This window comes from Haliaeetus leucocephalus, unplaced genomic scaffold (assembly GCF_000737465.1).
Source record: "Haliaeetus leucocephalus isolate CR32 unplaced genomic scaffold, Haliaeetus_leucocephalus-4.0 Scaffold616, whole genome shotgun sequence".
NCBI lineage: Eukaryota > Metazoa > Chordata > Aves > Accipitriformes > Accipitridae > Haliaeetus > Haliaeetus leucocephalus.
Window position 1 is genome coordinate 991,032 of NW_010973052.1, and position 26,031 is coordinate 1,017,062.

A 26,031-nucleotide genomic window follows, 5' to 3' on the forward strand; every position below is an offset into this window, starting at 1 on the left:
ATGAGTAGAAACAAATCTATCTGAATATCAAAGGCTAAAAAATCCCATTAACTGAAATATTTTTAGTTGCTGTGCTTTTTTGTCATTTGCAGCTGCAAACAGCTTTATATTTCCTTTGATATGCCTTCAATAGAAGCATGTTTACATGAGCTATGACAACAGTATGATCAGAGTTTTGTAACAGTTGGGCTCTATAGCTTTAGAGTGAAAGTGACATTGAATCTTTTAAATGAGAAAGCAATTTATGCTATTCACTTGCCTCTGTTTGCTTGGCAATGATGTACAAGCAACTAATTGACATTAAAATGTTGGAAATATATGGCATTTAGAAATAACAGCAACAACAACAAAAAAAGACCAAAGTTTGAAATTCAAAGGATTTAATTCCTTCAAGTCAAAGAATGGAAGGAATTCAGAAAAGTTTAGTATTATGGATGTATGATGGAAGAAGATTGTCTCCAAAACACACTGCAGTCCTCTTCCCTGGAGCCCAGGGTGCATCTCTGGGGTATAGGAAGAACAAGGTTTTCCACTTCCATGGGTGGTGAGCAGCTTCAGTGCTGGGAGTCTCTCCTCTTCCCTTGCTCTGCCTGCTCAGCAGGCTGGACTTCGCTGCTGTCAGTGCCTTTCATCGCGTCACAAACAGTGCTGGGAGAAGATGGTACCACCCCTTGGACACCTCGTGACTCTTGGCCTTCTGGAGTCCTGTCTTCATTTGCAGTTGAAAGGTTTTGCTTTTCTTCCTGGGAGAAAACATGGCAGGCAGAAAGATGTCTTCTCTGCACTCCTGCCTTCCTGCCAAGTGTTTGCTGTTCTTTGATGGGAAGCACCAGGTCATGCCTTCGTCTCAGAATAGCAAGTCCTGGGGCTAATTTAATAAAATAGGGTGATCTTCAATCTCCATCATCTATTGTTTCAGGCTATCTGTTGATGTAGGAAAATACTAGTGAAATTTTTATTTGTAGCCATGAGGGAAAGTTTAAAAGAAAGCTGGGATCTTGATACAATCATATGCTTTTACTGGGTTGGAGCCCTAGGCCCAGAATTATATCATGGTCCCAAGCACAAACAAAATTAAAGGGAAATTTTTTAGTAGTTTTCCTCTACGACAATATTTTTCCCATGCACACCGAATGCTGATAAAGAGTTTCTAGCCACTGTATTACAGGCAAAAGAACAGGCATCTTTTTTATATTAAAGGATGTAAAATATATTTATGCAGATGTCTTCTGCTAAATTCTCAATATATTTTGTTGTTGGAGATCTCTCATGTTTTTTAAACCTTTTAAATGCATTCCTAGGCATGACAATGTGTCATTATGCTTTCTGAGATGTGTGCTCTTACAGTCTGTAGGATGACTGCTAAAAAGCATTTCCATTTCCAACAGCAGGCATTCTTGAAAGCAGATTAATAAAGGACAAAAGCTTCAGTGATGACAAATGTATGACAGCTAGCCAGGACCTGAGTGCTATGCAGATGTCACTCATTTTTGTAGAAATCTCATTAAATTTTATGCTTGGATGTAATCATTCATGGTGTCAGCTGGATGGCTAATGCAGAGAAGCTTTTCTCCCAAGGGCTGTGTTATTGTTCAGGATCTCTAAAACAATTTTTTAGTTGAGAGTAGCCAATTGAGGAAAAAATGCATGGTCTGCTCAAATGCTTCTCTGGAAACTATACAGAAAATGACTGGTCATAAATGCACTACAGTGCAGTCGACCTTCATAGAGAAGACATTTGGGGATGCGATAGGCTCTTATGCAGCTCTAGGAGCACTGGAAACCCAGCGTCAAGGATATTAGTCAGTTATCTTCTCTCAGAGCAATTCCATAGATTGACACTTCATTTCAGGACATGCGTGACTGCATTTTGGCAAACTTGTTTTATGTGTCTTTTTATTGTTGAAATGATCATCCTGAGGGGTCCTTTAGATTACTTGCCATTGTACAATGTTAATGTGAGAGTGAAAGACTATTACCAATAATAGCCGTAGTCATTCAGGGAGGCAGTGCCCTTTCCTGTGAATTCCAGAATGTGCACTGATTTACTCCACTGCTGCCTGACCAGGATAATTCTTACTTTTACCAAACAACTAAGAAATCTGATATGTAGCAGTTCACAAACACAAATTTCTTGACCTCAAGCTTTTGCTTTCTGAATGACAAGGTGTACTGGCTTGTCATCAAGGAGATGAGAGGTTAAGAGAAAGAGGAAAAGAAAGAGGCAGTAACTACAGAATAATAGAAAAAGTGCTTGATAAAACAGGAGTTTGACTGTTGCAGCATAAATCCCTTTTGCTGTGCCTGCCTATGGCAGATGATGTGTTTGCACATGGTGGGGGACAAGAGGATGGAGACAAAGTTCAATGTATAGTAAATGCGATAGGCACTATGGCTTTAGTGGATACATCCATATCCCTAGTCCCTCCACGCGTGGTGTACCCAAATGATTTTGGTAAGGTAGCTACATGAAGGCCCTGGGCAGATGGAGAGGTTATACCCCAACCAGCAGCAGGATAGACAGGGAAGTTACACTCAGGGTTGGAAGGTAAGAAAGAGAAGACATTGATGTTCCAACCTAAATAGTCTTGACTCATTCCAGGGATGAGGGTCAGGAGAAATCCCTGGTGTCCTGCCTGAGAAGGCCTTTGGTGGTACATACATCATGTTGTGCTCCTTTGCCCTGATGACTTCTCTGCCTTGTACAAACCTAAAAATAGGGGATTTGGGCAAGGCAACCTTGAGATCTGCTCAGTCTTGTGAGCTCAGATGCCAGACTGCAGTCCGGAACCTCTGAGCTGAATCTTTGTGTAGCGGCACTTGTGACTTGACACAAAATGTATGGCCAGCTCAGGGAACATGAACTCATGAACTGAAACTTCACCTTAGGCAGAAAAGCACCAGTAGCCTATGAATTGCATTGTGTATGACATAACTAGCAGGTCCCAAATAGGGTAAAAGACTGAGTTTTAGACATGCCTCTTTCATTGGCATGTCCTGCTGACTACCTTTAGCACTGTAGGGCAGCACTTGCAGCTGTCCCAGTTCTGGTCCGTGCTGCCTCCTTCACTCTTTGCAATCACAGTGCGGGCACCGGCACTCCCAGAAGTGCATGGGTGTCTTTCTTTGAGGCACGGAGTTTGTGAACATCATCACATCTGATTTGTATTTTTGTACTTGTTTCTAGGCACTTTTTTTGACTGAAGTTATAGATATAAGTTAAGTTGATGTTTATAATGAAGTTTCTTAGACAGAACAAAGGATCTTTTTTAAACTCTTAAAAAAAAACTTTTTAAAGATATGAATCTCTTTCCCTTTCACACCATTGAAGATATAACAAAGGTCCTGTTACAAGATCAGATTGCTGGAAATGTTTTGGTCTGGAGTCTGTGGGTTAAAGGGCTGATGCTCCATCTATAGTAATATACTATCTTCTAATACTGTAAATGTTTCAGCTGCACTGGTATACTGAAAAGGGCTACAGCACACATATGAACTCTAGCACTGATTCTATGGGCTATTATGTTGTCATGCAGTCCCTATCGTAATTTCAACCCTCTGCAACTATGAGTTTCCCAGCCAATACCTTGGCACAATTAATGCATTATCATGGGCTGGGGCAGATCCCAACAGGCAGTTTGTCATGCTTGTCCTGTTTTGAGAGGGGAGGGGGACTGGGAATGTAGCTGTGTGGATGGGAACTCTGCTGTACCCATTGGCCTTAGGGAGCAGTTTACTATTATGGACATATTCTGTGAGTCCAATTAATGGGGGTCTGTGCTTAGGGCATCTTCCTGGCCTTTGCTACAGCTCAAATGTAATTTCAAGGACCAGCAAGAATCTGCTGACCTTGTTTACGTTCCATTTAATAATGTTGTGTTTGATGGCCTTTAAACCCAAGTGCTTGTCTTTAAGTTTTATTGGCAATATCACAACTGAAAGGAGCAGTGTGGTCAACCTAACCAGCAGTTCCTGCGTTATATTTGCTCCAGGTCAGTGGAGTTCAGAGGAAACATTACTTCTCCAAAAATATATCATGTGAGTGGATTTCTTGCTTAGATTGGTAGTTTTGCCAGTCTACAAGATGAATAGCTTTAACCTCTTTTTTATTTTTAGACCACAAAATTTGTACTCTTAAACCACAGATCACAGTCACAAAGGCTTTCATCCCTTCACACTACAGGATTGCTCTCTGCTCCATTTCAAGATCCTACAGCTTCCAGGTAGCTGTTTGATCTTAAAGCTCATTTTACTTACAGTAGGCATGCACAATGCATTTGGTTAGCTTTCAGTGCACAGTCTTACAATATATGTTATACGTTGTAGAAGAAAGCTGGTTTTCATCTTATTTGTAAGGAATCTTCCTGCCATGAATGTTGTAGTAATATTTGTATAGTTCAAAGGATTTTACTTAGCTTTGTATATGCTAATAAGTTTCCAAGGGTGTACAGCATTGATACAGAGAATTAAGAAGACTGTACATTATTTTTTTCTTCCTCTAGAAAAGCACAATGTCTATTGACATCCATAACAATAGAAAACACATTTTGAGCAGTAAGAGTGAAAAGGATAATAAAAGCAAAAAAAAGTGAACAAACTATTACTAAAATACCCAGAAAATATCTGACATCTAAATCTACTAAAATCCTTAAGTAGAGACCAATGAGATAGTACTGGAAACAAAATTAACTCTATTAATGCTTTGAGAGCACAGTTCTATTGGTAACAAAACTGAGACCAATAAATTATTTGTCTTTAGTTTCTCCTAAAACATATTATATAATATATATGTAATATATAAAATATTTTTATGTAAATATGTGAAATACTAAAAGTACTAGATGTGCTGAAACAATTTTTTACATCATCATTGATGAATACAAAGAAACACAGAAAATTTTCTGCATTTTATTTATTTGACCTTTTTTTGTTCCAGATGGCACTTTTTGTAAGTTAGCACCTCAAATTAAAAAATTGAGTAAACTTGCCTGGCTATTGCATTACTGTAGTTCCTTTGCAAAGAGCTACTTGTATTTTTCTTTGCTATGCAAGCCAAGACTTAGTTACCTTGTAGCGTCAATCTGTTGCTACAGGTTACAGTTTACACTGTTTAGATTGCAGAAAGTTAAACATTGAATAAGCCATTTTGGGACTAGTACCCTTTGCTCCTTTGCAAAACCAGATATCTAGAACAAGTAAGTGGAGCAATGTGAAAGAAAGTTTGGTAATCTGGAGATGAGCTGGTTGCTTCATAGACTTTTGTAAGGCAATGTGTAATGCAGCATCCAGCATCTGAGTAGTTTGCAATCAATGCTACTTACTCTCTTGGGTATAATGTATTGTAAACCAGCTTTGCAAGAGTAATTTACAAATAGGACTTAAGTGATGGAATTTATTTGTCAACTTAAAATTACTGAAACCACTAGTTTATTATGATAAAAAGCTTTCATTTATTAAATAAATATTAAAATACTGGAGACTTGGTACCGTTGATTAGGCATTGAAGCTTTTACAGATGTAAAAAAATCCTTTAACTTCACGACCTTGTATTTCTAACTCAGTCATGATGATCCTAAAAAAGAAATGATGCAAGAAAGGGATAACTATGAAAAATAACCTACATTGGTGTTTGTGGTGTCACTATCATTGCTAACAATATAGAGGTTTATATAGGAAAAATCACTCGCTCAGTTCTAAATGTTTGAAACATTGTCCTTATCCACATCAGATAATAACATCATGGCAAATTTTGCAGTGATTCTCTAATCTGCAAGAAACTCCCTGGTCTTCTTGGAAACTGCTGCTGCACTAGGACTATTACTCACCTCAGTGCAGGTGACAGGGATCTCTACTCTTAACAAACTACAGGGAGGCTCACGCTGATCTTTGTGAAAGCATGTTAGACTCCTGTGTGACATTCCCAACTCCCACTATTTTTCTTTGCTGATCTGTACAGATGCTTTTCTAAGCAAACCCTCCAAACTTGCAGAAGAAAAAGCAAGGAATATACAATAACTAGTTTTGATAGGAGTTTTTTTACTCAAGCTTTTACTTGTTGCAGCCTATGGCAAAACAATGCTTTAAATGAGTTCATTAGAAACTGTTTCAAGAGCAAAGGGATACTTCTTTTTTTTTTTTTTTTGCCAGAATTGAATGTAAGAAGTAGCCTTCTGCTCTTAGCTATAAGTTCTGCTGGTGTTCTTCAAAACCTCCCTGTCTATGAGTAACAGATTTTGTACTGATGAATTAAGTAAACACAAAGTGAAAAACATTGTTGACCTTTTTAAATGTAGTTGATTGGACCAACGTAAGGTAATAAAGGTTAAGCCCCTTCACAGTGTCAACCTTTTTTATGACAGAAGTATTTGGTGTTATAAATGTCTCTACAATGAATCATTGTGGAAGCACAGGGTCATGAAGACATCCTTTGAAATGAAAATATGAATGCACAGATTGCTTCAAATTTCTACAGCATAATGGGGAAATAAGAATATAAGCCCTTTTTGGAGGACAGGCTTTAAAAAACAAATTAACTTACCAAGCAGGCATTGTCTTGAGGAAACCTGACACATTGCTGTCTACAAGATCACCTGAGACATCTGTGAGATGCAAGTCTCCTGGCTGGTACCTGGGTGCTTGGTAACCATGTTTGTGATCATATCATTAGTGTCAGAACATGACATGCATATTTATCCTGTATTAGAGCCTTATGCTTTGGTAATCACTTCTTTGTGAAAAATCAGTATAGAGACAGTTCAACTTCTGGTGTACCAGTGATAGATGGAAAACCAGCCAAGCTGAAACATTCTGCTATTCTGCTTCTCTGCTACTTAATATTCACTGAAACTTGAAGATCTGGGTGGATAAATAAAGGCTGGTAGCCAGACAAAGCATGTGATAAGGGAAAACTATTCTTGGGCTGATGTCAAGAACAGTATTGACATTCATAAAAATCATAAATCACTTCTGTTTCTTAAATGGCTGAAGACTTCATGTGCTGGGGAAAACATTTGTTGACTGTATAGCAAATATCTATATTCTCCTGTAAACATCCTTGTTTGCATGGCAAACAGCTATTCTGCACATATTTTCCTCGAGTGAGCAAACAACAGAAGGCATAAATGAAGTGAAATCAGGCAATGACTTGGGTGTCAGGAATGTAAGTCCACAGCTGTGATTTTTGTTGTATTCATTCCCTCCACTAAAATTATTTCTTTGACCATAAGACATACATAATTCCTGTTACGGGATTCCTCTGAAGCGGCACATTTGCGCAGGCCTGGTGCCAGAATAGTTACCACTTAATGTGAAAAGCTGTTTTCTCTTCTGGATGTCCTTGAGCTGTATCAGCCTGCCCTATATGCCTTCTTCTGCTGCTAAGGGCTCTGATGACTGTCTTCCAGAAAATCTTGCAGTGACATTGAAGGCTTTACCGCTATCTGCCTCATTGCCCTGCTGGAGGGCAAGTCCAGTGCAGAGGGCGCATGCCTGTTATTTAGCTTTTCCCTTTCCCAATACACACTTCAGTGTATTGCCTTAAGCTGTTGACAATGGTTCCCCTGAGGTCTATGTTCATTTTTGGGGCAGTAGTCAACTAAATGAAAGAAGCAAATATTTGAGTTGCTAGAGATACCCTAAATTGTGCCTTACACGTCAAGCTCTCATTTGTTTGTCTCCTGACTTCTGTGCTCCTGGCTACTCTGCCTCAGAAAGGGGGCTGAACACATCTTGATCCCACTTAATCTGCTGCCTTCAGGGATAGCATGTTCTTGAAGAGAGACAAGTGTGATTCTGAGGCTGGGTCTGAGACAGCTAAAAAGAGATATCCTACCTTGTAGATGACCACTGCAGTTACCGAGCTAAGCTGTAAGCGGTTGGCATCGCCTCTTCTGCCTTAAATCAGTCCTGGCCTTTGAGCTGAATCCTCTCTTTCGTCCTCCCCATATTCAGAGAGTAAAAGACCCCTCTGGGGACTTCCACAGCATTAAGGTGTCTATCTAGAGGGGATGGTGGATCTCAGATGGATGAACGTAAGATCATGACTTATTTATTTAGGTACATAATAATAAGAAAAACTTGTGATGATGAATTGCAGAGAATTTTGTAGAACCATATTTTGGAGAGGAAATGCTTTTGCAAGTTAGGTAGTAGCCTACCGGAATATAAACAGATGATGTCAGGTATGTCAGGACAGTAGACCTCTGAAGGTCACTGTTGACTAGCATGAGACTACTGTAGTACTTCTCATTCACAACCTATTCCAAGATTAAAATGCAAGACACTTAAGTTGGAAAGCTAATGGACTGCCTGACAGGTCCAGCTACCAGCAGAACATCTCCTCCTAATGAAATCCGCATTATTGGTAGCATTAGAAAAATGAAATAGGAAGGGAAAAATAAATAACTTGGGCTGGAAAAAAAGCATTTAAGGAGCAGAGAAATTACTAGGGACCACTAAAGAGTTGTTTCTTACTTTAATATACATAATTTAATCACATTTTCAAAGCACTTAGTAAAGTATTTAGGTTTGTTTTGAATAGTAGGTGCTGATGGGACTTGAATCTTGGTTTTGTCCAAACATGATCTAGAATATCTTCATATATAGTTTTGAAGTGTTCCTGAAAGAGATGCACTAGCTAAAAATCATTATGGAAATAATATTAGACATGTATTTCGCGGCAACTTACCTAAAATCAAGAACTGTGAGGTAGTGAATTTGAAAATGGTTTAAAAATGGTTTTAAAAAATCTATAACCCATTGTAGAAAGTTGCAGAATAGCACCTTGCTGCTATCTTGATTTGTTTTGTTGCTTACACACACACTTACATACATACGTAGTAAATTCAGAAATCTTCTTGCACCATAAATTACCTTCTTGTAAGTAGACTCAAAAGAATTGAGATTTACTTGGCACTATTCATTATCTGTTCTTCAGATTGTCTTTCACTGGTGACATTTTTGGAATTTAACTTCTACTGTATAATGCAGAACAAAGAAGAACAAGGGCAAAAATAGTGACAGTTCCCTGGCATATATTCAAGGGATCTTCCAATAGAGCAATTATCAAGAATGGTTTCAAAAAAGATAATTATGGTTTAAGGATACTCCATGCTTTCTTCACAATAAATGATACTGAGACATTGCAATTGCTTGGAAATGCAGTGGTGAACGTCTGTCTGTTGAAGACCAGCGTGTTAGTTATGAGCAATAGGAGTCTGCAAAGAATTTGTTTCTCTTTCCTCCATCTGGAGAGGCTGCAGCAAGGTATAGCTGTCTTCCAAGCCACTTGTATAAAGTTCTGGAAAACTGTCCTTTTACTTAAAAATAATGCACCAGTTGAATACATAATTTGGTATACAATTAGTCATTTTGTTAATAGCAATAATTCTGATATACATGAATATCTAAAGGAAAGAAAATTAGATGATTTAAATTTAATTTATTCTGTATGTCCAATTTATTTCCTGTAGAAATGGTGTAAGCAGAACAATTTTTGGGTAAAAATTGCAACGATATATTTAAAAAAATAGATGAACCTTACAATATAACTAATGATTGAAATGTTGTATGCTGGTATGATATTATCAGCATTCAAGACTGGCATTCTCTGCAGAGGTAAAAGGAGAGAGAGTTAAGGTGAGAACAAGGATGTGCTGGAACTTTGCTTATATTGGTACTTCTAAGAGTTCATAACAAAGCTTCTGCTATCCCAGTTTGGCCATGGGCTGTAACATTTAAAACACAAAGATATTTTGTAATATGCATTAAATGAAATTATTTTACCTAGAAACTATACTGGAAATAAAGTGTAATATAGCTTTGGATTTCAGACTTTACTGCATGGTGGCAATGGGTTTTCTTCATAGATGATGACTTCCTCTGTCAGGTGGAATTCTTCAGAGTTTACTCAAATATTTATTGAAACATCTGTTGCTGCTGGTCTCTTCTCCTAAGCAATGTCCAGTATGTCCAAATGCTAAACCTAAAGAAGTTTGAAAGGTGCTGCAATTTGGGATCATCAGTGTCAAATTGCAGACCACTGAGTGCACTCTATAAACTGAGATAGGGGGAGAAAAAAGAGTTAAAGATACTGAAATGAAAATATAATGCCTGTAACAGTATAAGGAGAAATAGATTAGATTCTCCTGAATATTTTGGATTTTTGAAATGCTGAAGTCTATAAAGGATAATCATTAACAACTTTGCACTGAATAAGCTTTAAACATTTTCTGCAATACAAAACAAAACCATCCTACATTTTTTGGTGAAAGAAATACTGACACTGTAGGATCTTATTGCCTTCATTTGCATAAGTTTTACAGATATCTTAAGGAAATTAACTACTTCAACAAACCAACCATGTCCTATAATTTCATGAAAACTGAATTTTACATCAGGACAAAAGCAGTCACACAGTATAAAGCATTTTGTGAAAGTGATGCAAACATTTCTTACTGTATCCTATAATTACCCAACTGTAGAAACAAGAAGAGGAGAACGTTGTAAGTGTAAATTCAAATATATTTGAATTTAAATTCCATTATAAAGCAGTCATAGTTTTCGTTTCATCAGCAAGGTGGCATGGTAATGAGACACCCACATGTATACATTCTGATACTGCTTACAATGCCCTTTTTTGTTTTTCATCTCAAACCTCTTCCTCAGAGAAGCATTTATTTTCTACACAGATTAAATAAACTCATTTATATAACCGCTATTCTTAAAAAAATAATTTTGTAGCCTGTCTGCAGTGTCCTGGATAATAGTAAGCTAAAAGATTATTGCCACTAATAAGTTCAATGGCATTAAAGTTGAGATTGCCTTGCCTATCCATAGAGCCTCCAGCTCCTGTCTGAGAGAGGTAAAGGTAACGCATAAGGTCTTGCGTAAGCCACAAGGATGAATCAGATTTCATAAGGCAGCTAAAATGGCATTACATGTCTGTGTCGAAGCAACTGAATACCACCATCCCAATAGTGCCATAGCTCACAGAAATCTGATGGTCCTCAAAGTGACTTTATGGAAATATTTAACAGCTACTTTCATCAAAATGTGAAGAGCCCTGCAGTCAGCCAGAAACATTCTTTATCATTTAAAGCATCTATTTGTCCTGAAAGTGATGGATATGAACATATCAAATCTAAATATGTGGTGCAATGTGGTAGAATAAGTACTCTGAAAGATTATAATCTCTAAATAGATTTGATTTTTTTTATCTGCAGTTTTTCAAATGATAATAAATATCTACCTTGATTTATTCTTTCAAAAAAAAGTATAAACCATAGTAAGGCTACCCAGCTGTGCTACCTAGCAGGCATCCATCTATCTTGACATTGCAGGACCCAGTGGTTGTAATGCCAGTAAGTGGAGTGTAAGTCCTCAAGTCCCATCAGGCACTGAACACACATGTGCATGCACACAGACACAAGTAGTGCAGAAGGCAGAAATACTCTGCTTAACAGAATGCACATATGGTGCTAATGTCCTGCTTTGTTGTAAGCTAGTTGGTGTCCTAGATATAATCTGGGATCCTGCAGGACAATGACTCTATGTTCCTGTGCATAATCAGGACCATTAAATGACAGGTAAAGCAACTCAACAGATTACGGGACTGGGTCTAAAGACGCAGTCAAAATTTGGTGGTGTCAATTCCATGTGTGAAAAACCCCAAATCTCTGTCATATTAGGGGGCTGTTGGTTCACTGTTCATATCTATCATTTTACAAAACACTGCATGGTCCCTCCTCTTTGGAAGTGAATGAATAACCCTAAACCGTTAAACCTGAGAGAATGGCTTGACAGTAAGTTGAAGTGTAAAGCATCACATAAAAAAGCATAGAACTCATCATACCTACCTTACACAGGCCTGTGAATGCTAATTATCTACATTTTAACTGATCTGGATACCTTTTGTGCTATTGCCTCTCTTAAGACTGTAAGTCCATTAACCAACTGTCTGCTGTTTTTCATTGCCATGTCTGCAGGTCAGTTTATGGTAAAAGTGCTTTCAAAGACAGTAGGTTAGTCACAAATGTTTTCAATAGTATAAAATCTGAATAATGCATAGCACAGATGTCCCTGAAGCCTACATATTTTAATTCCCTGGTACAATAGTTTCTGGTGATTGCATTTTCAGGTGGCACCGCGAGCATACTCACCCCTAACAAGCAGCTCTGTCTCATCTGACACGGTGTCCGCTGCGGTCTGAACCCTGCAGCCGTATCTCCCAGCGTGCATCAGGAGGATGTTCCTGATCATTAAATCTGCAGAGGACGCTTGCTGAAACAGGGATGAAGTGCCAGTTTAAAATTCAGTAAATCTGTGTTCAAGGTAGTTCACGAGGGTGTTTTTTACAGTGTGAGAAACTCATGATCGCAGCTTTCATCTTACGACATTTATGTGCCCTAATACCCTTTTTTGAGGATTATCAGAACACTGCATTTATACAATTATTAATAGGGATTAAAGAAGAGGATTTCAGGTTTTTAATAACTTTGACTTTGCCTGAAGCACACTGTGCATATTTGCATGCTCAAAGAAAATGATTCCAAACTAGCACAAAGAAATTCATTAAGGAGATGAACAGAAATATTTTGCATGGAATCCTTGGTATTAAAAAAGTCCTTTTAGAAATGAAGGGCTCTTTCTTCCTCTTCCTCTTCCCTACAATGTAGTGACATTTGGAGTATGTCTCGCTGCTGTAATGAAATTAAGATAACTTGAAAGATAATGTTGATTGATTTTTATTAATATAGAGGACATTAATGCTAAATATGATTGAGGAAATATAAACAGATTCTCATTTTTCCTGTTGAAATCTGTATATATTTAAAACTGAAACATGCAGTCCCTGAATAAGTGTACACAGAGAACCAGTTCTAATTTTTATTTTTTTAGTATTCTAGCCAACAGTAATTACAATGCCCCAAAATTACGAACACAAAAGAGAAAATTGGAAAGTAGAACAGCCTTTTGGAGGATAAATGCCTTTTGCTAAGAATCTCTGTATTATTTCATAAATTCAAAAGGTAATATTAGATTTTGCATGTACAAAATCATTGTTATATCCAAATTTACTGTAGTCAATAAATGTTACTCCATCAGATTTAGTGAGCCCAAGTCCTTAGATATTGTTGATTTAATATAGTCACTACTCAGGGAAAGAACAGGTAAGTGAGAACAAAAGTCACCCTGACCACATGGTGTAGCAATTGCAGTTTACTTTCTCAATTCTGTCTCCTAAAAATGCTTGCAACTTTTTGATGTAATGTAACAATTTTAGCAAATTACTATAAGTATTTTTGTTCCTTTCAAAGCCTTTTTTTTCTCTTAAGAGTCAAATGGAAATAATTTTAACATATTAACCGAGGATAGACAGAATGTCCTGCAAATATCTGTAAATTCCCTTATCATTGCTACTTTGTACCATATGCGAACCTAACATGTTTTTTCAACATTAATGTAGTTTGTTTAACATTATATTCTAGATTACATATAATTAATATTTTTTATTTAATTATATAATGTATAATATAGACTTATTACACTTCAACAATCTATAATATATAATGCATAATTTTAATAATTACACAAAAAGTAACCTATAATTTGCAATATATAATAATATAATATATTGTTGTATTAGATAACCACTATTATATTATCCCACTATTCATTATTATATTATCTCTGTCTATATTATTATTATCTATCTACATATAAAAATATATAAAAGATATTCTATCATGTAAAGTACATTTTATCCAATAATATAATATGATATAATGTAGTTAATAAAAATAATACAATGTGGTATATAATATATTATATAGTTGTAATATTAAATTATATTTACCATATCTTGTATATTGTATATTACATATTAATAATTGGCTACTATATGGCTAATATAATATATTACAGATTACTCTATATTGTATATTATATACAAGTGCACCTCCTCAGTGTTTCACTTTAAGAAACATTTATTGAGTATAGGCATTTTCCTTCTTAGATTTTATTTACTTTGTTAACCAAGCAAAGATTGACAGTCTTTCCTTGAATGACATGTTCCCTGTGTCATAATATTCCTGTGCAGTCGTTCTAATTTGAGTCATTTTGATCCTGAATGAGTAGAATTGTCCCCTGCATTCAAAATAAAGTCTTCATATGTGTGTACATGTTGATACTTCTCTAGCTGTGCTGGAAATATGTCACTGACTTCCCCTAGATTTGTATTTGCCTGTTTTTTTGGCACACATTTATTCTGTGCTCACGTAGTTGCACTCAGATCTTTATCCTTCTCAATCATTTCAAAGTTATGAGCTCCCACTTTATAACCAGTCGTCGATATGTGCATGACCTTGTGCTTTGAAGTATTAAATTTCTTGTCTGTTCCCATGTGTTATTTTCATCATCTGCTGTATTGGTAATATGTCTAATTTTGTACCATACAATTGTCATTTGCATACTTTTATCTCTCATGCCAAGGTCATTAAAGACAAGATGAAATAGGATTGCTTCCAAGCTCCAATCTTCTATAAATTAGTTTTTTCTTTCTAGGCAGAAGAATTCCTTTTCAGCACATCTTGGCACATCTTCTTCAGCCAATCTTCTCTTCGTTTGCATTTTTGGAACGGAACTTGTAATAATATTCCATGTAGCACCAGGGCAAAATCTTTACCAAAGCATATTCGCATGCAAAGAAGGAAAAGGGAGGTGGGACATCAAGGTTGCCACTGAGATCAAAGTGAATGTGGGCATGATCTATAGCTTAATAACCCTGTAGATCTAAGAGTGTGAATACAATGTGGTGTTTTGCCTTCTGAAGTGGCCTTGTTAATGATGCTGCTGGAGGAAAGATACTCAGACCAGTCAGGCCATAATGCAATTCCGATATTCTTGCTCTGGCATATCAGAAATCACAACACTGGAAAAGAACATCTGAGTACTCTGCAGCTCTAAATGCAAAAGAAGAGCACACGCTCCTACCAGGAGTCAACTACAGGATACAAATTTTTTAAGTTGTCTAGCAGAGCAGCTTTCACCAGCCATTGAAACAGGGGTTGCTCAAGATGATTAGTGATTCTGGTACAAAGCCTTAGCTATTAGAAAGATAAGACCAGAATCAGTCCACACTTGTCATCTCTTGAGGGTAATTTACATTTAATGTCTGTTTTGTTGTTAAGTGGGAGGAAAAGCATAATGGATAGCAACTGTCTGGTTTCATTGCTCAGGAGCTGTTAAAAATCTTGGCTGTCACTCTAACTTCCAGAGGGTTCATGACTGTGTGAATCCAAATATTCTTATCAGGAGAAATATATGTATTTCATCTGCACACCTGTGTGACTGGGCAGACAAGCAGCAATTGAAAGAATCATTGCTGTAAGTGGAGAGCAGTGCAGCACAATAGATCCCCATGAAACACTTAGATTTATTACAGCATAACAGGATGTGCAGCCAGCATTGCTTAGGTTGTGTGAGTGGAAAGAAATTAAACTCATTGTGTTTAATACGGATGGATATATGCTCAGACATTAGATTCTTGATCATGGGAAATAATGAGACATTTTAGCTTCCATTTAGATAAGTAGGAACTATGTTTGACCGGGACCTCTAAAAAATACCACATTATTTTCTTTTCAGTAGTATTTATAAAGTCTTTATGAATATTACAGACTCTTCCAAGTCTTGGAAGACAGATTATTTTGTTGATCAGTTTATCCTGTAATGAGAGCTTCAAGACCACAACAGGGCCTGGGTGAGTTAAACTGATGTGCTGGCCTTCCAAATCTTAACAAAATCTCCACACCATGTGGCATTCCTCAGGGATCAGTATTGGGACTGGTGCTGTTCAACATCTTTGTTGGTGACATGGACAGTGGGATTGAATGCACCTTCAGCAAGTTTGCCAACGACACCAAGCTGTGTAGTGTGGTCAACATGCTTGAAGGCAGGGATGCCATCCAGAGGGACGTTGAAAGGCTTGAGAAGTGGCCCTGTGCAAAACTCATGAAGCTCAACAAGGCCAAGTGCAAGGTCCTACACATTGGTCAGGGCAATCCCAAGCACAAATACAGGCTGGGTGATGAGTGGATTGAGAGCAGCCCTGAGGAGAAGGACATGGGAGTGTTGGCTGATAAGAAACTCAGCATGACCCAGCAATGTGCGTTTGCAGCCCCGAAATCCAACTGTATCCTGGGCTGCATCAAAAGAAGCGTGACCAGCAGGTCGAGGGAGGTGATTCTCCCCCTCTACTCCACTCTCATGAGACCCCACCTGGAGTACTGTGTTCAGCTCTGGGCCCCCAACATAAGAAGGCCATGGACCTGTTGGAGCGAGTCCAGAGGAGGGTCATGAAGATGATCAGAGGGCTGGAACACCTCTCCTATGAGGACAGGCTGAGAGAGTTGGGATTGTCCAGCCTGGAGAAAAGAAGGCTCCAAGGAGACCTTCTAGCAGCCTTCCAGTCCCTAAAGGGGGCCTACAAGAAAGCTGGAGAGGGACTTTTTACAAGGGCATATAGTGATAGAACAAGGACTAATGGCTTTAAATTGAAAGAGGGTAGATTTAGATTAGATATAAGGAGGAAATTCTTCACTGTGAGGGTGGTGAGGCACTGGAACTGGTTGCCCAGAGAAGTTGTGGATGCCCGATCCCTGGCAGTGTTCAAGGACAGGTTGGATGGGGCTTTGAGCAACCTGGTCCAGTGGAAGGTGTCCCTGCCCATGGCAGGGGGTTGGAACTAGATGATCTTTAAGGTCCTTTCCAACCCAAACCATTCTATGATTCTGTGATTCTGTGATTCTATGATTCTACGATTCTACGTCATTGCAGCTGCTGCTGAAATTTGAGCAATTACAATCCAGTTAAAAAAAACCCCGCTAGGTGGAAATGTAGCAGAAGCTCCATTAAAAAAAATATCTAAGGTTAGGAACTTTGTCTTCTGCTTTATGTCTTCTCTCAGTAGAAAAAAACATAATGCTTCAGCAAAAGCAGAGACATACCCTCCCCTTTGGGGAAGACAAAAACTGGGTGACAGGGATGCAAACAGTGTTGAAAGATCTCTCATTTGCAGTAAGATGAGTTAGAACAGCCTGGCGTATGAGCAACCATGTGGTCCCAATATTATTGAAAGCTGAAATTAGTGGAGTTTAAATGTCTTTGTCTACATCTAAATTTCAACGTTTCAATACGTTTTTAAAAGCTGCTTTTTATTCCACTGATTTTGTGCTCTTCTGTGACAGGGCATATTTTGCAATAAGTGCACTATTTCAAAGTAACATTTTATTAGAAAAATCTATATTCCTTGGTGTTCTGAATATCATATATTACCCACTTAGCCAAGTATCAAAAGTATTTATATTTGTTCAATAGAAACTTCTACTGTGTGGAATATATCTTGTACTTTACCAAGCTAAGGCTTAAAAAAAAAAAAAAAAAAAACCAAAACAAAAAGGTTTAACAGCCAGCTTCTAATGATTTTAAGAAAAGCTAAATGTAACCTTAAAGGCCGGCATCAGCTATAGACCTACTGTAACACTGAACACATTCCTGGTCTTCATTAAGCAGTGAATAAATAATGATACAGCTATCAATGCTATCTGTCATGACTAATAGCTCTCTCTAGGACAACAAATTATTGTATAATTCATATTATGCTCCCAAGTATCCCATTCATCAAGTTCTGGGCAGCTCCAGTGCTGAGTACTGTGTCAATCTATTGTTCTCTCCGCTGCAGCGTGGCATGTTATCCGAGGGCATAGTTGTGTCTGTAATGTATCTAATTATCTTTACCTATAAGGTATTGCTTGAAGTAATTTTTCACAAGAATTGGTGCCACCTATACATAACATTTGATTTTGATATGGAGATAATTCCCCAAACTCAAAAAGGCTCCAAGGAGCATGTAATATGCATACTTTGCTCCATAAGAATCAGCTTGTTTGTTTTAGTTTTTGCACTGATTGCACTAATACTAGGGATCTGTAGAGGAGAAAAGAAAAGCCAACTTGCAAAGAACTTACTGTTGGTGAATTAATACCTCTTCAGCCTTCCCACATCCCCACAGAGAGGAAGTTGTGTGTGGATTTTTTCCTTTCCATTTCATAACTCCTAAGAGGTTGTGAGATGCTTTGCAATAAAATAACTTTTACATGTAGTTCTTCAAGTGAAGAGAATTACACTTATTCTTCCTGTGAAAGCCAGTTCATTATCTTGAGCCAGTTGCTAGGAAACCTCCCTGTTAATCTGTCCATTCATTTGCTGAGCTTTTATCTCTAAACCAAGGTGGTTCATTCAGTATCCAACCTTTTCTTTGGAAGGTTTTGCACAAGAACAATCTATAATCTGCCTGCACTTGAAATGGAGCTCACAGTTACACCACAGAGCACTTTTTTAACATCTAGTAAGTCTCTTGTTTACTTCCCCCTACCTCTTCAATGGAAGAATTAAACCTTGGTTTGATTATTACACAGTTTATCAAATATGTTCAAACTACCGAGTCATATGCGGACAATATATATGAAACCTAGGAACCTTAAATCATTCTTTTGTCATTATATCAATGCTAACTTTCATTTAATCTGTTTCTAATGCTGCTCATTTTCCACATTGATCATCATACTTCCCTTCCGCACTCTAACTGCAGTTCTGTGAACGTAGCTCTGATTTATCTTGGAAAGAGGGATAAAAAGGCAAGGAAGTTCAAAATACTGGGTAGTCAATAGAGATGATGTGGCGACTTGCAGCTCTCAGCTTCTGCACCACAAAGGCCTGGGGTCTAGAAAGGCTGCTTATTATTGTACTCAGGATTCAGGTTGGGAGCTCAGCCTGGGCAACATGCAGTGAAAATTGTCTCTATGCTTGGGAAAAATATGTCTAAAAAGGGTAGTGTGACTATTATAAATGTTCATGATTCAACAAAAGCTTAAATCAATGGGAAAAAAAGAGTTAGCAAACACTGACTGCTATTGCAGGAAAACTTTTATGATGAAAGCCTCAGGGGTGTTTGATTCATTTTTTTTACTATGACTACAGGGGGTTACTGAGGCTTGCTGGCTGTCATCTAAATCTCTTGACAGTGAGAGGTGAAGATACTTTCCTACAAAGTGGTTTCTATACAGAAATGCTTGGGAGGTACAAAAATCTTGAAAAGTACCTAAACATTTTTTAAGGTCATATTCTGTATAAACTGAGAACAATAAAACAATGGTCTATAATTAAATGGGACTGAGATTTGATCCTAAACAAGAATGACCTGGGTTGTTAATGTTATCTTATTCAGTTTAAATAATTATTTAAAATATATGGGTGTTTTTACAGATGACACACATGAGGTGAATTCCTAACTCATACATTGTTTGATTTAATGAAATAACCTTTATTAATGAAATTCAGTCAGATTAAACTGAAAATGATTTCACAGTTGAATCTTGATTGTTTGACATACTTGATGAGCAATGGAGTTTATTTTTTGTGAATTTATCTGAAGCAAACTAATGATCTTACAGAATAACCTCATGGCACTGTTAGCTTTATACCATCAACAGTAAGTGAAAAATAGCAATACAATAAAGTTCTTTTAAATTATGCTGACAAATTATATGTGCATTACGACAGATTGTTGGCTTCAAGCCAACTTCTGTTCATAATACATTTAGGACAATTTAAGTGCCATTTCATGCAAATTCTCAGGTTTGAGCACATCAACCACTTGCCTGTTTACTGCTTATGATGTTTACAAATTGCAAATATTTATTCTGTTAAAAAGCAGCAGATTTCTCAGTTGATACAGTGATAATGGAAAATTAAGTTCAAAGTTCTGTCTGTTAATCATCTAAGCACATTTGGAACAAAGAGGATGAAATTGTTGTTATTGGTTTTGTTGTGATTAATGGTTCGTGGTACTATAATAACTGTAGTATAGTAGTATCCAGGCTGGTGCAGGTTGACTGAGAGATACCTGGTAACACACAAATTAAGTTACATTTTCCTCATCTATAGGAATTAAAAAAGATGGGTTTCAGGTTTGAGGATCCATAAGAATTATCCAGGGGAGGTGTGGACACTTTCAGTGGCATTATTTTTGATCAATTTGCATAGACAAAGCAAGAATAATGAAAACAGTTGTTTTGGGTGAGCGTTGGTGGTTGGGAGCAGATGCCAGAGAGCATTGGGGTGTTGGGAGTGGATAGGGAGGACTTTAAAGTGCAGCTTGAGTTGCTGCAAGTGAGTTTGATTCATTTTATTGAGAGAAGGCAGAGGAAGAGATAAAGTTAAATGAGTATCAAATATCAGGTAGTATGTCAGGTACTGGGGTAGTTTTGTGAAATCTAGGGATTAAAGAAAACAGAAAAAGTATCGAAATGGGAAGGAATGAGAAAAAAGATGAGATGTGAAATGGCAAGCTTCAGGACAGAGAGGACCACTACACTCATGTTGCTAAATACATGTTCTGTATCTGAGTTTTTATTACCAGGAGAAAAAAGAAAGAAAAGAACAAATAAAATGGGGTACCTCTGCTCCTGTTTAAAGATGCAGAAAAAGGGGGAAAAGAGAGCAGGGAGCTACACGTATGATCTGAGTGGAAGGGTAGTGATAGTGATGGATGAAGATGACAGAAATGAAAGCAAAACCCATCTGGGACAAGTGTGCCATTTTGAGAAGACATCAAAACAGGAAGCATGAAGAGCAGATATGTGATTGGGATTTCATTAGTGTGCTGCACGAAGAATGTTGTGACAGCCTTACGTGAATAGAGATTTATTAGCAGGGTCCATAGATGATGGCACACATCAACTCTAGCAAAGAAAGCTACCTAGGTAAGAAATAAAAAAGGCAATAAGGAGAGAGAAAGGGAAAATAGATATCTTTTCCTGGTGGCCAGCCAGAAAGACTATTCTCCTCTTGAGGCTCTCTCCAGTGCAGTAGGTAGCAATGAGGAAGATGGTGATGAGGATTATTTTTTGCCTTTTTTTTTTTCCTAGTGTTGTAACCTTTTCTTTGGGACCTACTAAAACTTCCTATATGTTAATGTTGATTGGAATATGTTAAGTAAGAGCAGCTATTGCACAGTGGTTGATTGTTACGCTTCTGAGCACGTATATTGTTGGATAATATTTATTAAGTGTTTACATGACCATTATCTACTTCGCTGCACACTGTGGTTTGATTTACAAAACAAGAGACAAAGAAAGTGGGCAGGAGGGAGTAGTGAGTTTCAGGCCAGTGGGAGCTTCTTGCCATGAGACTCCACCATAACAGAACGATTGGGGTTTGCAGGTGCAAGGCTACAAGAACAGAACCAGGAGATCAGCAGTGTAAGAACTGCAAGGGAGAAATACTGCCAGGAAGGCTCCAGAAAACACTGCCACAACAGCCTGGGAGAAAGGTTGCAAAGCTGCAAGTGAAAAATAGACAGCAGAGCTGCAAACAGAAGGCCTTAGCCTTAGGAAGGCTGATATTGATCAGGTGTTCAAACAATTGGCTGTGCTGTTATAACCCAGATTAACACTGTGCCAAGCAGTTAAATGATCCATCAGCTGCAAGTAAACAGGGGAAAGAATGGATCGTCATGAACTATCTTTTAGGTTCACCAAGATTTTTCTCTTTAGAATGTTTCTTGTAAACAAGGGAAGGTACAAAATACCTTAATAGAATAAACCAGTGTAAAAATTATCTATGTTTCATTACTTTCTTATTACAATCATTTTTTTTTATAGTAATTGGTATTTAGGAATGTTAAGAGACTCACAGTTTCCAAAATGCTCAGTTATCTCCCTCCTCCAAAGTAAAATTCAGTAGAGGAGATGTTACTTATCACCTCTCTCCCTTACTCTCTATTCATAGCTGTCATGGTTTAACCCCAGCCAGCAACTAAGCACCACACAGCCGCTCACTCACTCCCCCCCCATCCAGTGGGATGGGGGAGAAAATCAGGAAAAGAAGTAAAACTCCTGGGTTGAGATAAGAACGATTTAATAGAACAGAAAAGAAAAAACTAATAATGATAATGATAACACTAATAAAATGACAACAGTAGTAATAAAAGGATTGGAATGTACAAATGATGCACAGGGCAATTGCTCACCCCCCGCCGACCGACACCCAGCCAGTCCCCCAAGCGGCGAATCCCTCCCGCCCCCACTTCCCAGTTCCTAAACTAGATGGGACGTCACATGGTATGGAATACACTGTTGGCCAGTTTGGGTCAGGTGCCCTGGCTGGGCATGAGAAGCTGAAAAATCCTTGACTCTAGTCTAAACACTACTGAGCAACAACTGAAAACATCAGTGTTATCAACATTCTTCACATACTGAACTCAAAACATAGCACTGTACCAGCTACTAGGAAGACAGTTAACTACATCCCAGCTGAAACCAGGACAATAGCCAAAGCCACAAGCACTTGGGCACACCAGTTTATGTACTTGTTTGATTCTAGGAAAAGTTTGGAGTGTCCCATTCTAACGCAGCATGCAGGTATGTCTATAAATTTAATTAGTTCACTGGGACTGTTTATATCTTGGAAGCAAAACATGGTAAAGCGCATTACTAGACCGTGGTCTTCATTGTGTTCAGATTTTGGTTTGCAGTTACCAGTTATAAAACACACTTTTCAAAGTTTTTTGATCAGAAAACCTTATTCCATTTTGTACCCTCCCTAGTTTACAAACAATTCGTGTTACCAAAAGACAAGATAAATCTTTTATTTTGGAATTGCTTCTGATCACTCAAGTATTTAACTGCTGTAGCGTGACAAATAAGCAAAACCTGGTAATGAGCATAGGGCTGAAATATCTGGAGATTTGAGTTGACAGTAATGGCTGTCAACTCCATCAGCAGGAAAGTATTGTGACAAACAGTGAAACAAATTGATAGCAATGAAGCTGATATAGCAGCACTATCCTGAACAGAAATTCTCTGTGCATAGAACACGTATCTTCTACAAGACTTTTGACAACTATTGCTGTTTTTCTCAGTGTGGGGAGGAAGGGGGTGTTAAATAAAACCCCTATTTAACTGGCCTCATTTGGTTTTATGTCCAATAAAGAGGAAAGACATTATTATTAACAGCCTGCTGTTTTAATTGATTCCATGTAGTGTAGAACTTTGTGCTGCCTATGTAGAAAACGCTTAGGAAATTTTAATCTTAAGTTCTAAAATATGATTAAAGTACTACAACAGACTAAAGAGAGACTTGAAAATGTAAGGAAAGGTGTAAAGTTATGCTCTCTCACAGGTTCTAGTTTATCAGATTGAAGTCTTCAGTGTTAGACAGTAGTTAATGTATTGTCCTGTCTGTATCTACTGGCCTTTTGTAAGTGAAACAGTAGCTTTCAATTCACTTCCATGTGAACAAATTACAACTGTAAAATATAACAGGACAAGTTGTGCTTATTGCTTCCCATGGTGGCGGTTGCAGTTAAGATCAAAGACCAAGAAGATATTGAGACTAAATCACTTTCCTGAGTCTGAAAGGTACTCATGCAGGTCAAGGTGAGGGACACTAAGAGCAGTGCTGCTTCTTACCAGTCTCTGGATAACCACAATAAATCATTTTGCTTGGCTGCCATAAAAAAAGTATCGGCTTTCAAACACAGAGTTGGAATCATGATCGTTGGATGAAAATGTACTTGCAAAATCAGATGTCTTTAGCTAGTAAAGGGATACCTCCAGGACAAAATTAAGGTCAGTGGAGATCTTAGAAAAGAAAATTCTGAATAGAATTTTGATCAGGACTTCTGGATTTGGCACAAAGGACAAAAAATTCTAAGTTACGCTAATCAAAGCAAGCAAGTCTACATTTTCTGTGCTCAGGCTCACTGGTGTTGCTAGAAGGAAATCTTGGCAATTCAGACTTCCATGCAAAATTGTTTCTATTAATTACACAAAGTACTCCTTACAGACCCTAAAATGTTATTGGGTCTTTTGCTAGACAAATTAAGACTTTTCTGATGCCAAAGGATTCTGGGTATATGTAACCCATTGCATTAGTGTTCTGCTACCAAGTGTACCATGGAGTTGTGCATACACATTTGGGATGTTTTCTTTTCCTAGAGTAATACAGTCCGCAACTGTCACTCCGGTGGAGTTCAGTCTCTTTTCCTTAATATTCCCTTCATGCACAGCTTTGTTCAACTTGACATCCTTGCCACACTTATCGTCTTGCCCGGCAAGTCCCTGAAGTACCTAAATTGTTATAGGTACTAAATCCTTGATAGCTCCATTAATAACAGCAAAACCACCTTAAATTTGTATTATACAATTAGTATTTGTATTATATAATTAGTTCCCAGTATGAAAAATAGTAACACTTTTTTTTTTTATACAAAAGCTACAGATATAATTTAAAAACAAGCAAAGTAATATGTATTATTAAGAGAAGTTTTCCTTTCCTTTTAATTGTAATTGCTAGGGAGCATGCAATTTTAGCAAGTGGAAATTTATCTACAGTCCAAATAAATGTTACTTTGGTGATAGCTTTTATAACACTGCATTAAGCACCAGGATGTTCATCATACTTAACACCTGGTTCTGCCACAGTGAAAGTATGAGCAATGCAACCAGTGGTGAGAGGTTGGCAATGGTTTTGTTATTAACAAAACCCACTCAAATAATGTTCAATTTGTCAGGCTTTCAAACAAACAACCAAACCCCAAACAAACCTGAACATTTTTTCATCTGATGAAGTATCAGTGTGTGCAGAACAAAATGGATATATAATTCTATAACTTCATGCACACAAAGGATATTATTTTTCTTAACTCTACTGCATTAACAAACAATTTATTCAGGATCAACTCATGAAATTTCAAAAAAAATAATTCATTCAGAAATGCGAAATAAGGGATATAGATGGAATTCTATCAGATTTCAAGTTTTCTTCAAGTTTCTTTTTTCTACATTCTTAAACCCATGTCTTTATCACATTGTGTGTCACTCCTTTGAAAATGGATAGGTTAAAGGAGATTACATGATAGGAAAACCAGAAGAGTTTTATTTTATCTTGCTTTCCCCTAGTACTTAGTCATGCTTTAAGTTTCAATGAAGTAAAGAAATGCATTTTCATCCTTGTGATTAATTTCACATGCTTATGTGGTTAACAGAAATCATAATGAGATGCAATTGACAACATTTCACAAATGAGTAGTTAGGGAAATGATAGAGTTTTTGTGTCAAAACACAAAAAAATTGCTGTATTACCACAATCGTTACTTTTGAGTTTTGCATCTCTCAACTGTGTCATCTTCATTTTGGGACAATGCAAAAATCAAGATATGCATTTTGGTGAATAGAGATCCACATATATTTTGACTACTACTTTCAAAGAGGGAGAAAGGTGTGTCATATTATGTTTCCAGTAGCATTCAGAAAATGTCAGTGAGGATTGTCCTAACAGGGTCATGTTTTGGTATCTCTGTTGTGAAAAGGAGTGTTCACCTGCCTCCTGCCTGCAACATGTCAATAGCTATTTTCAGCCCTCTTCAAGTTGATCCAAGCCTACCCATCCGTTCTCTCTTTAGAGTGAAAACAAGAAAAGAAATGTCTTGACGTTTAAATGAGTTAGAAATGCAAGTAAAAGAAGCATGGCCTCACCAACTCTTGTGTGAGCAATCTTGTAAAGGCAAATTAAGCTAGTCCAGTCTAAAACTATCAGGTTCTAACGCTTCATTTTGGTATTTCTTTAGAGGTGCATAGTATTTCACTAATCTAATTTTGTAATATTTTGCAAAATATGCAATGCCTTCTTTTCAGCTTGATCTTGTTTTCTGATCAGCTAAAGTTTGCTGTTTGTAAAAAAGTATATTTTAGGAAAAAAAAATTGCTTGTGTGCCTCTGAAAAGAAAGATGCTAGATTTTTACTTAATAAACAACTCTTTTTTTTCCACTTAGTCATTTAGTCATTGAGCATTGACTCCATTATGAGTGATTAATACTAATTCCACTTAGTAAAGTAACAGTGACTCTTTAGCAACCTAGAGAAGGAAGTCATAAACTCATAATAAAATAGCTGGTTAAATCTACTAGG

At 37.4% G+C, this 26,031-nt stretch overlaps 1 protein-coding gene across 1 annotated transcript in view; it reads right to left on the reverse strand.

The window, feature by feature from the left end:
• CNTN5 (contactin 5) overlaps positions 1–26,031 on the reverse strand; it is a 248,719-nt gene that overhangs the window by 39,446 nt on the left and 183,242 nt on the right. The window contains exon 13 of the mRNA XM_010578200.1: positions 12,159–12,279. Within this exon, the coding sequence (XP_010576502.1) occupies positions 12,159–12,279 (121 nt within the window). The remainder of the gene's footprint in view (positions 1–12,158; positions 12,280–26,031) is intronic.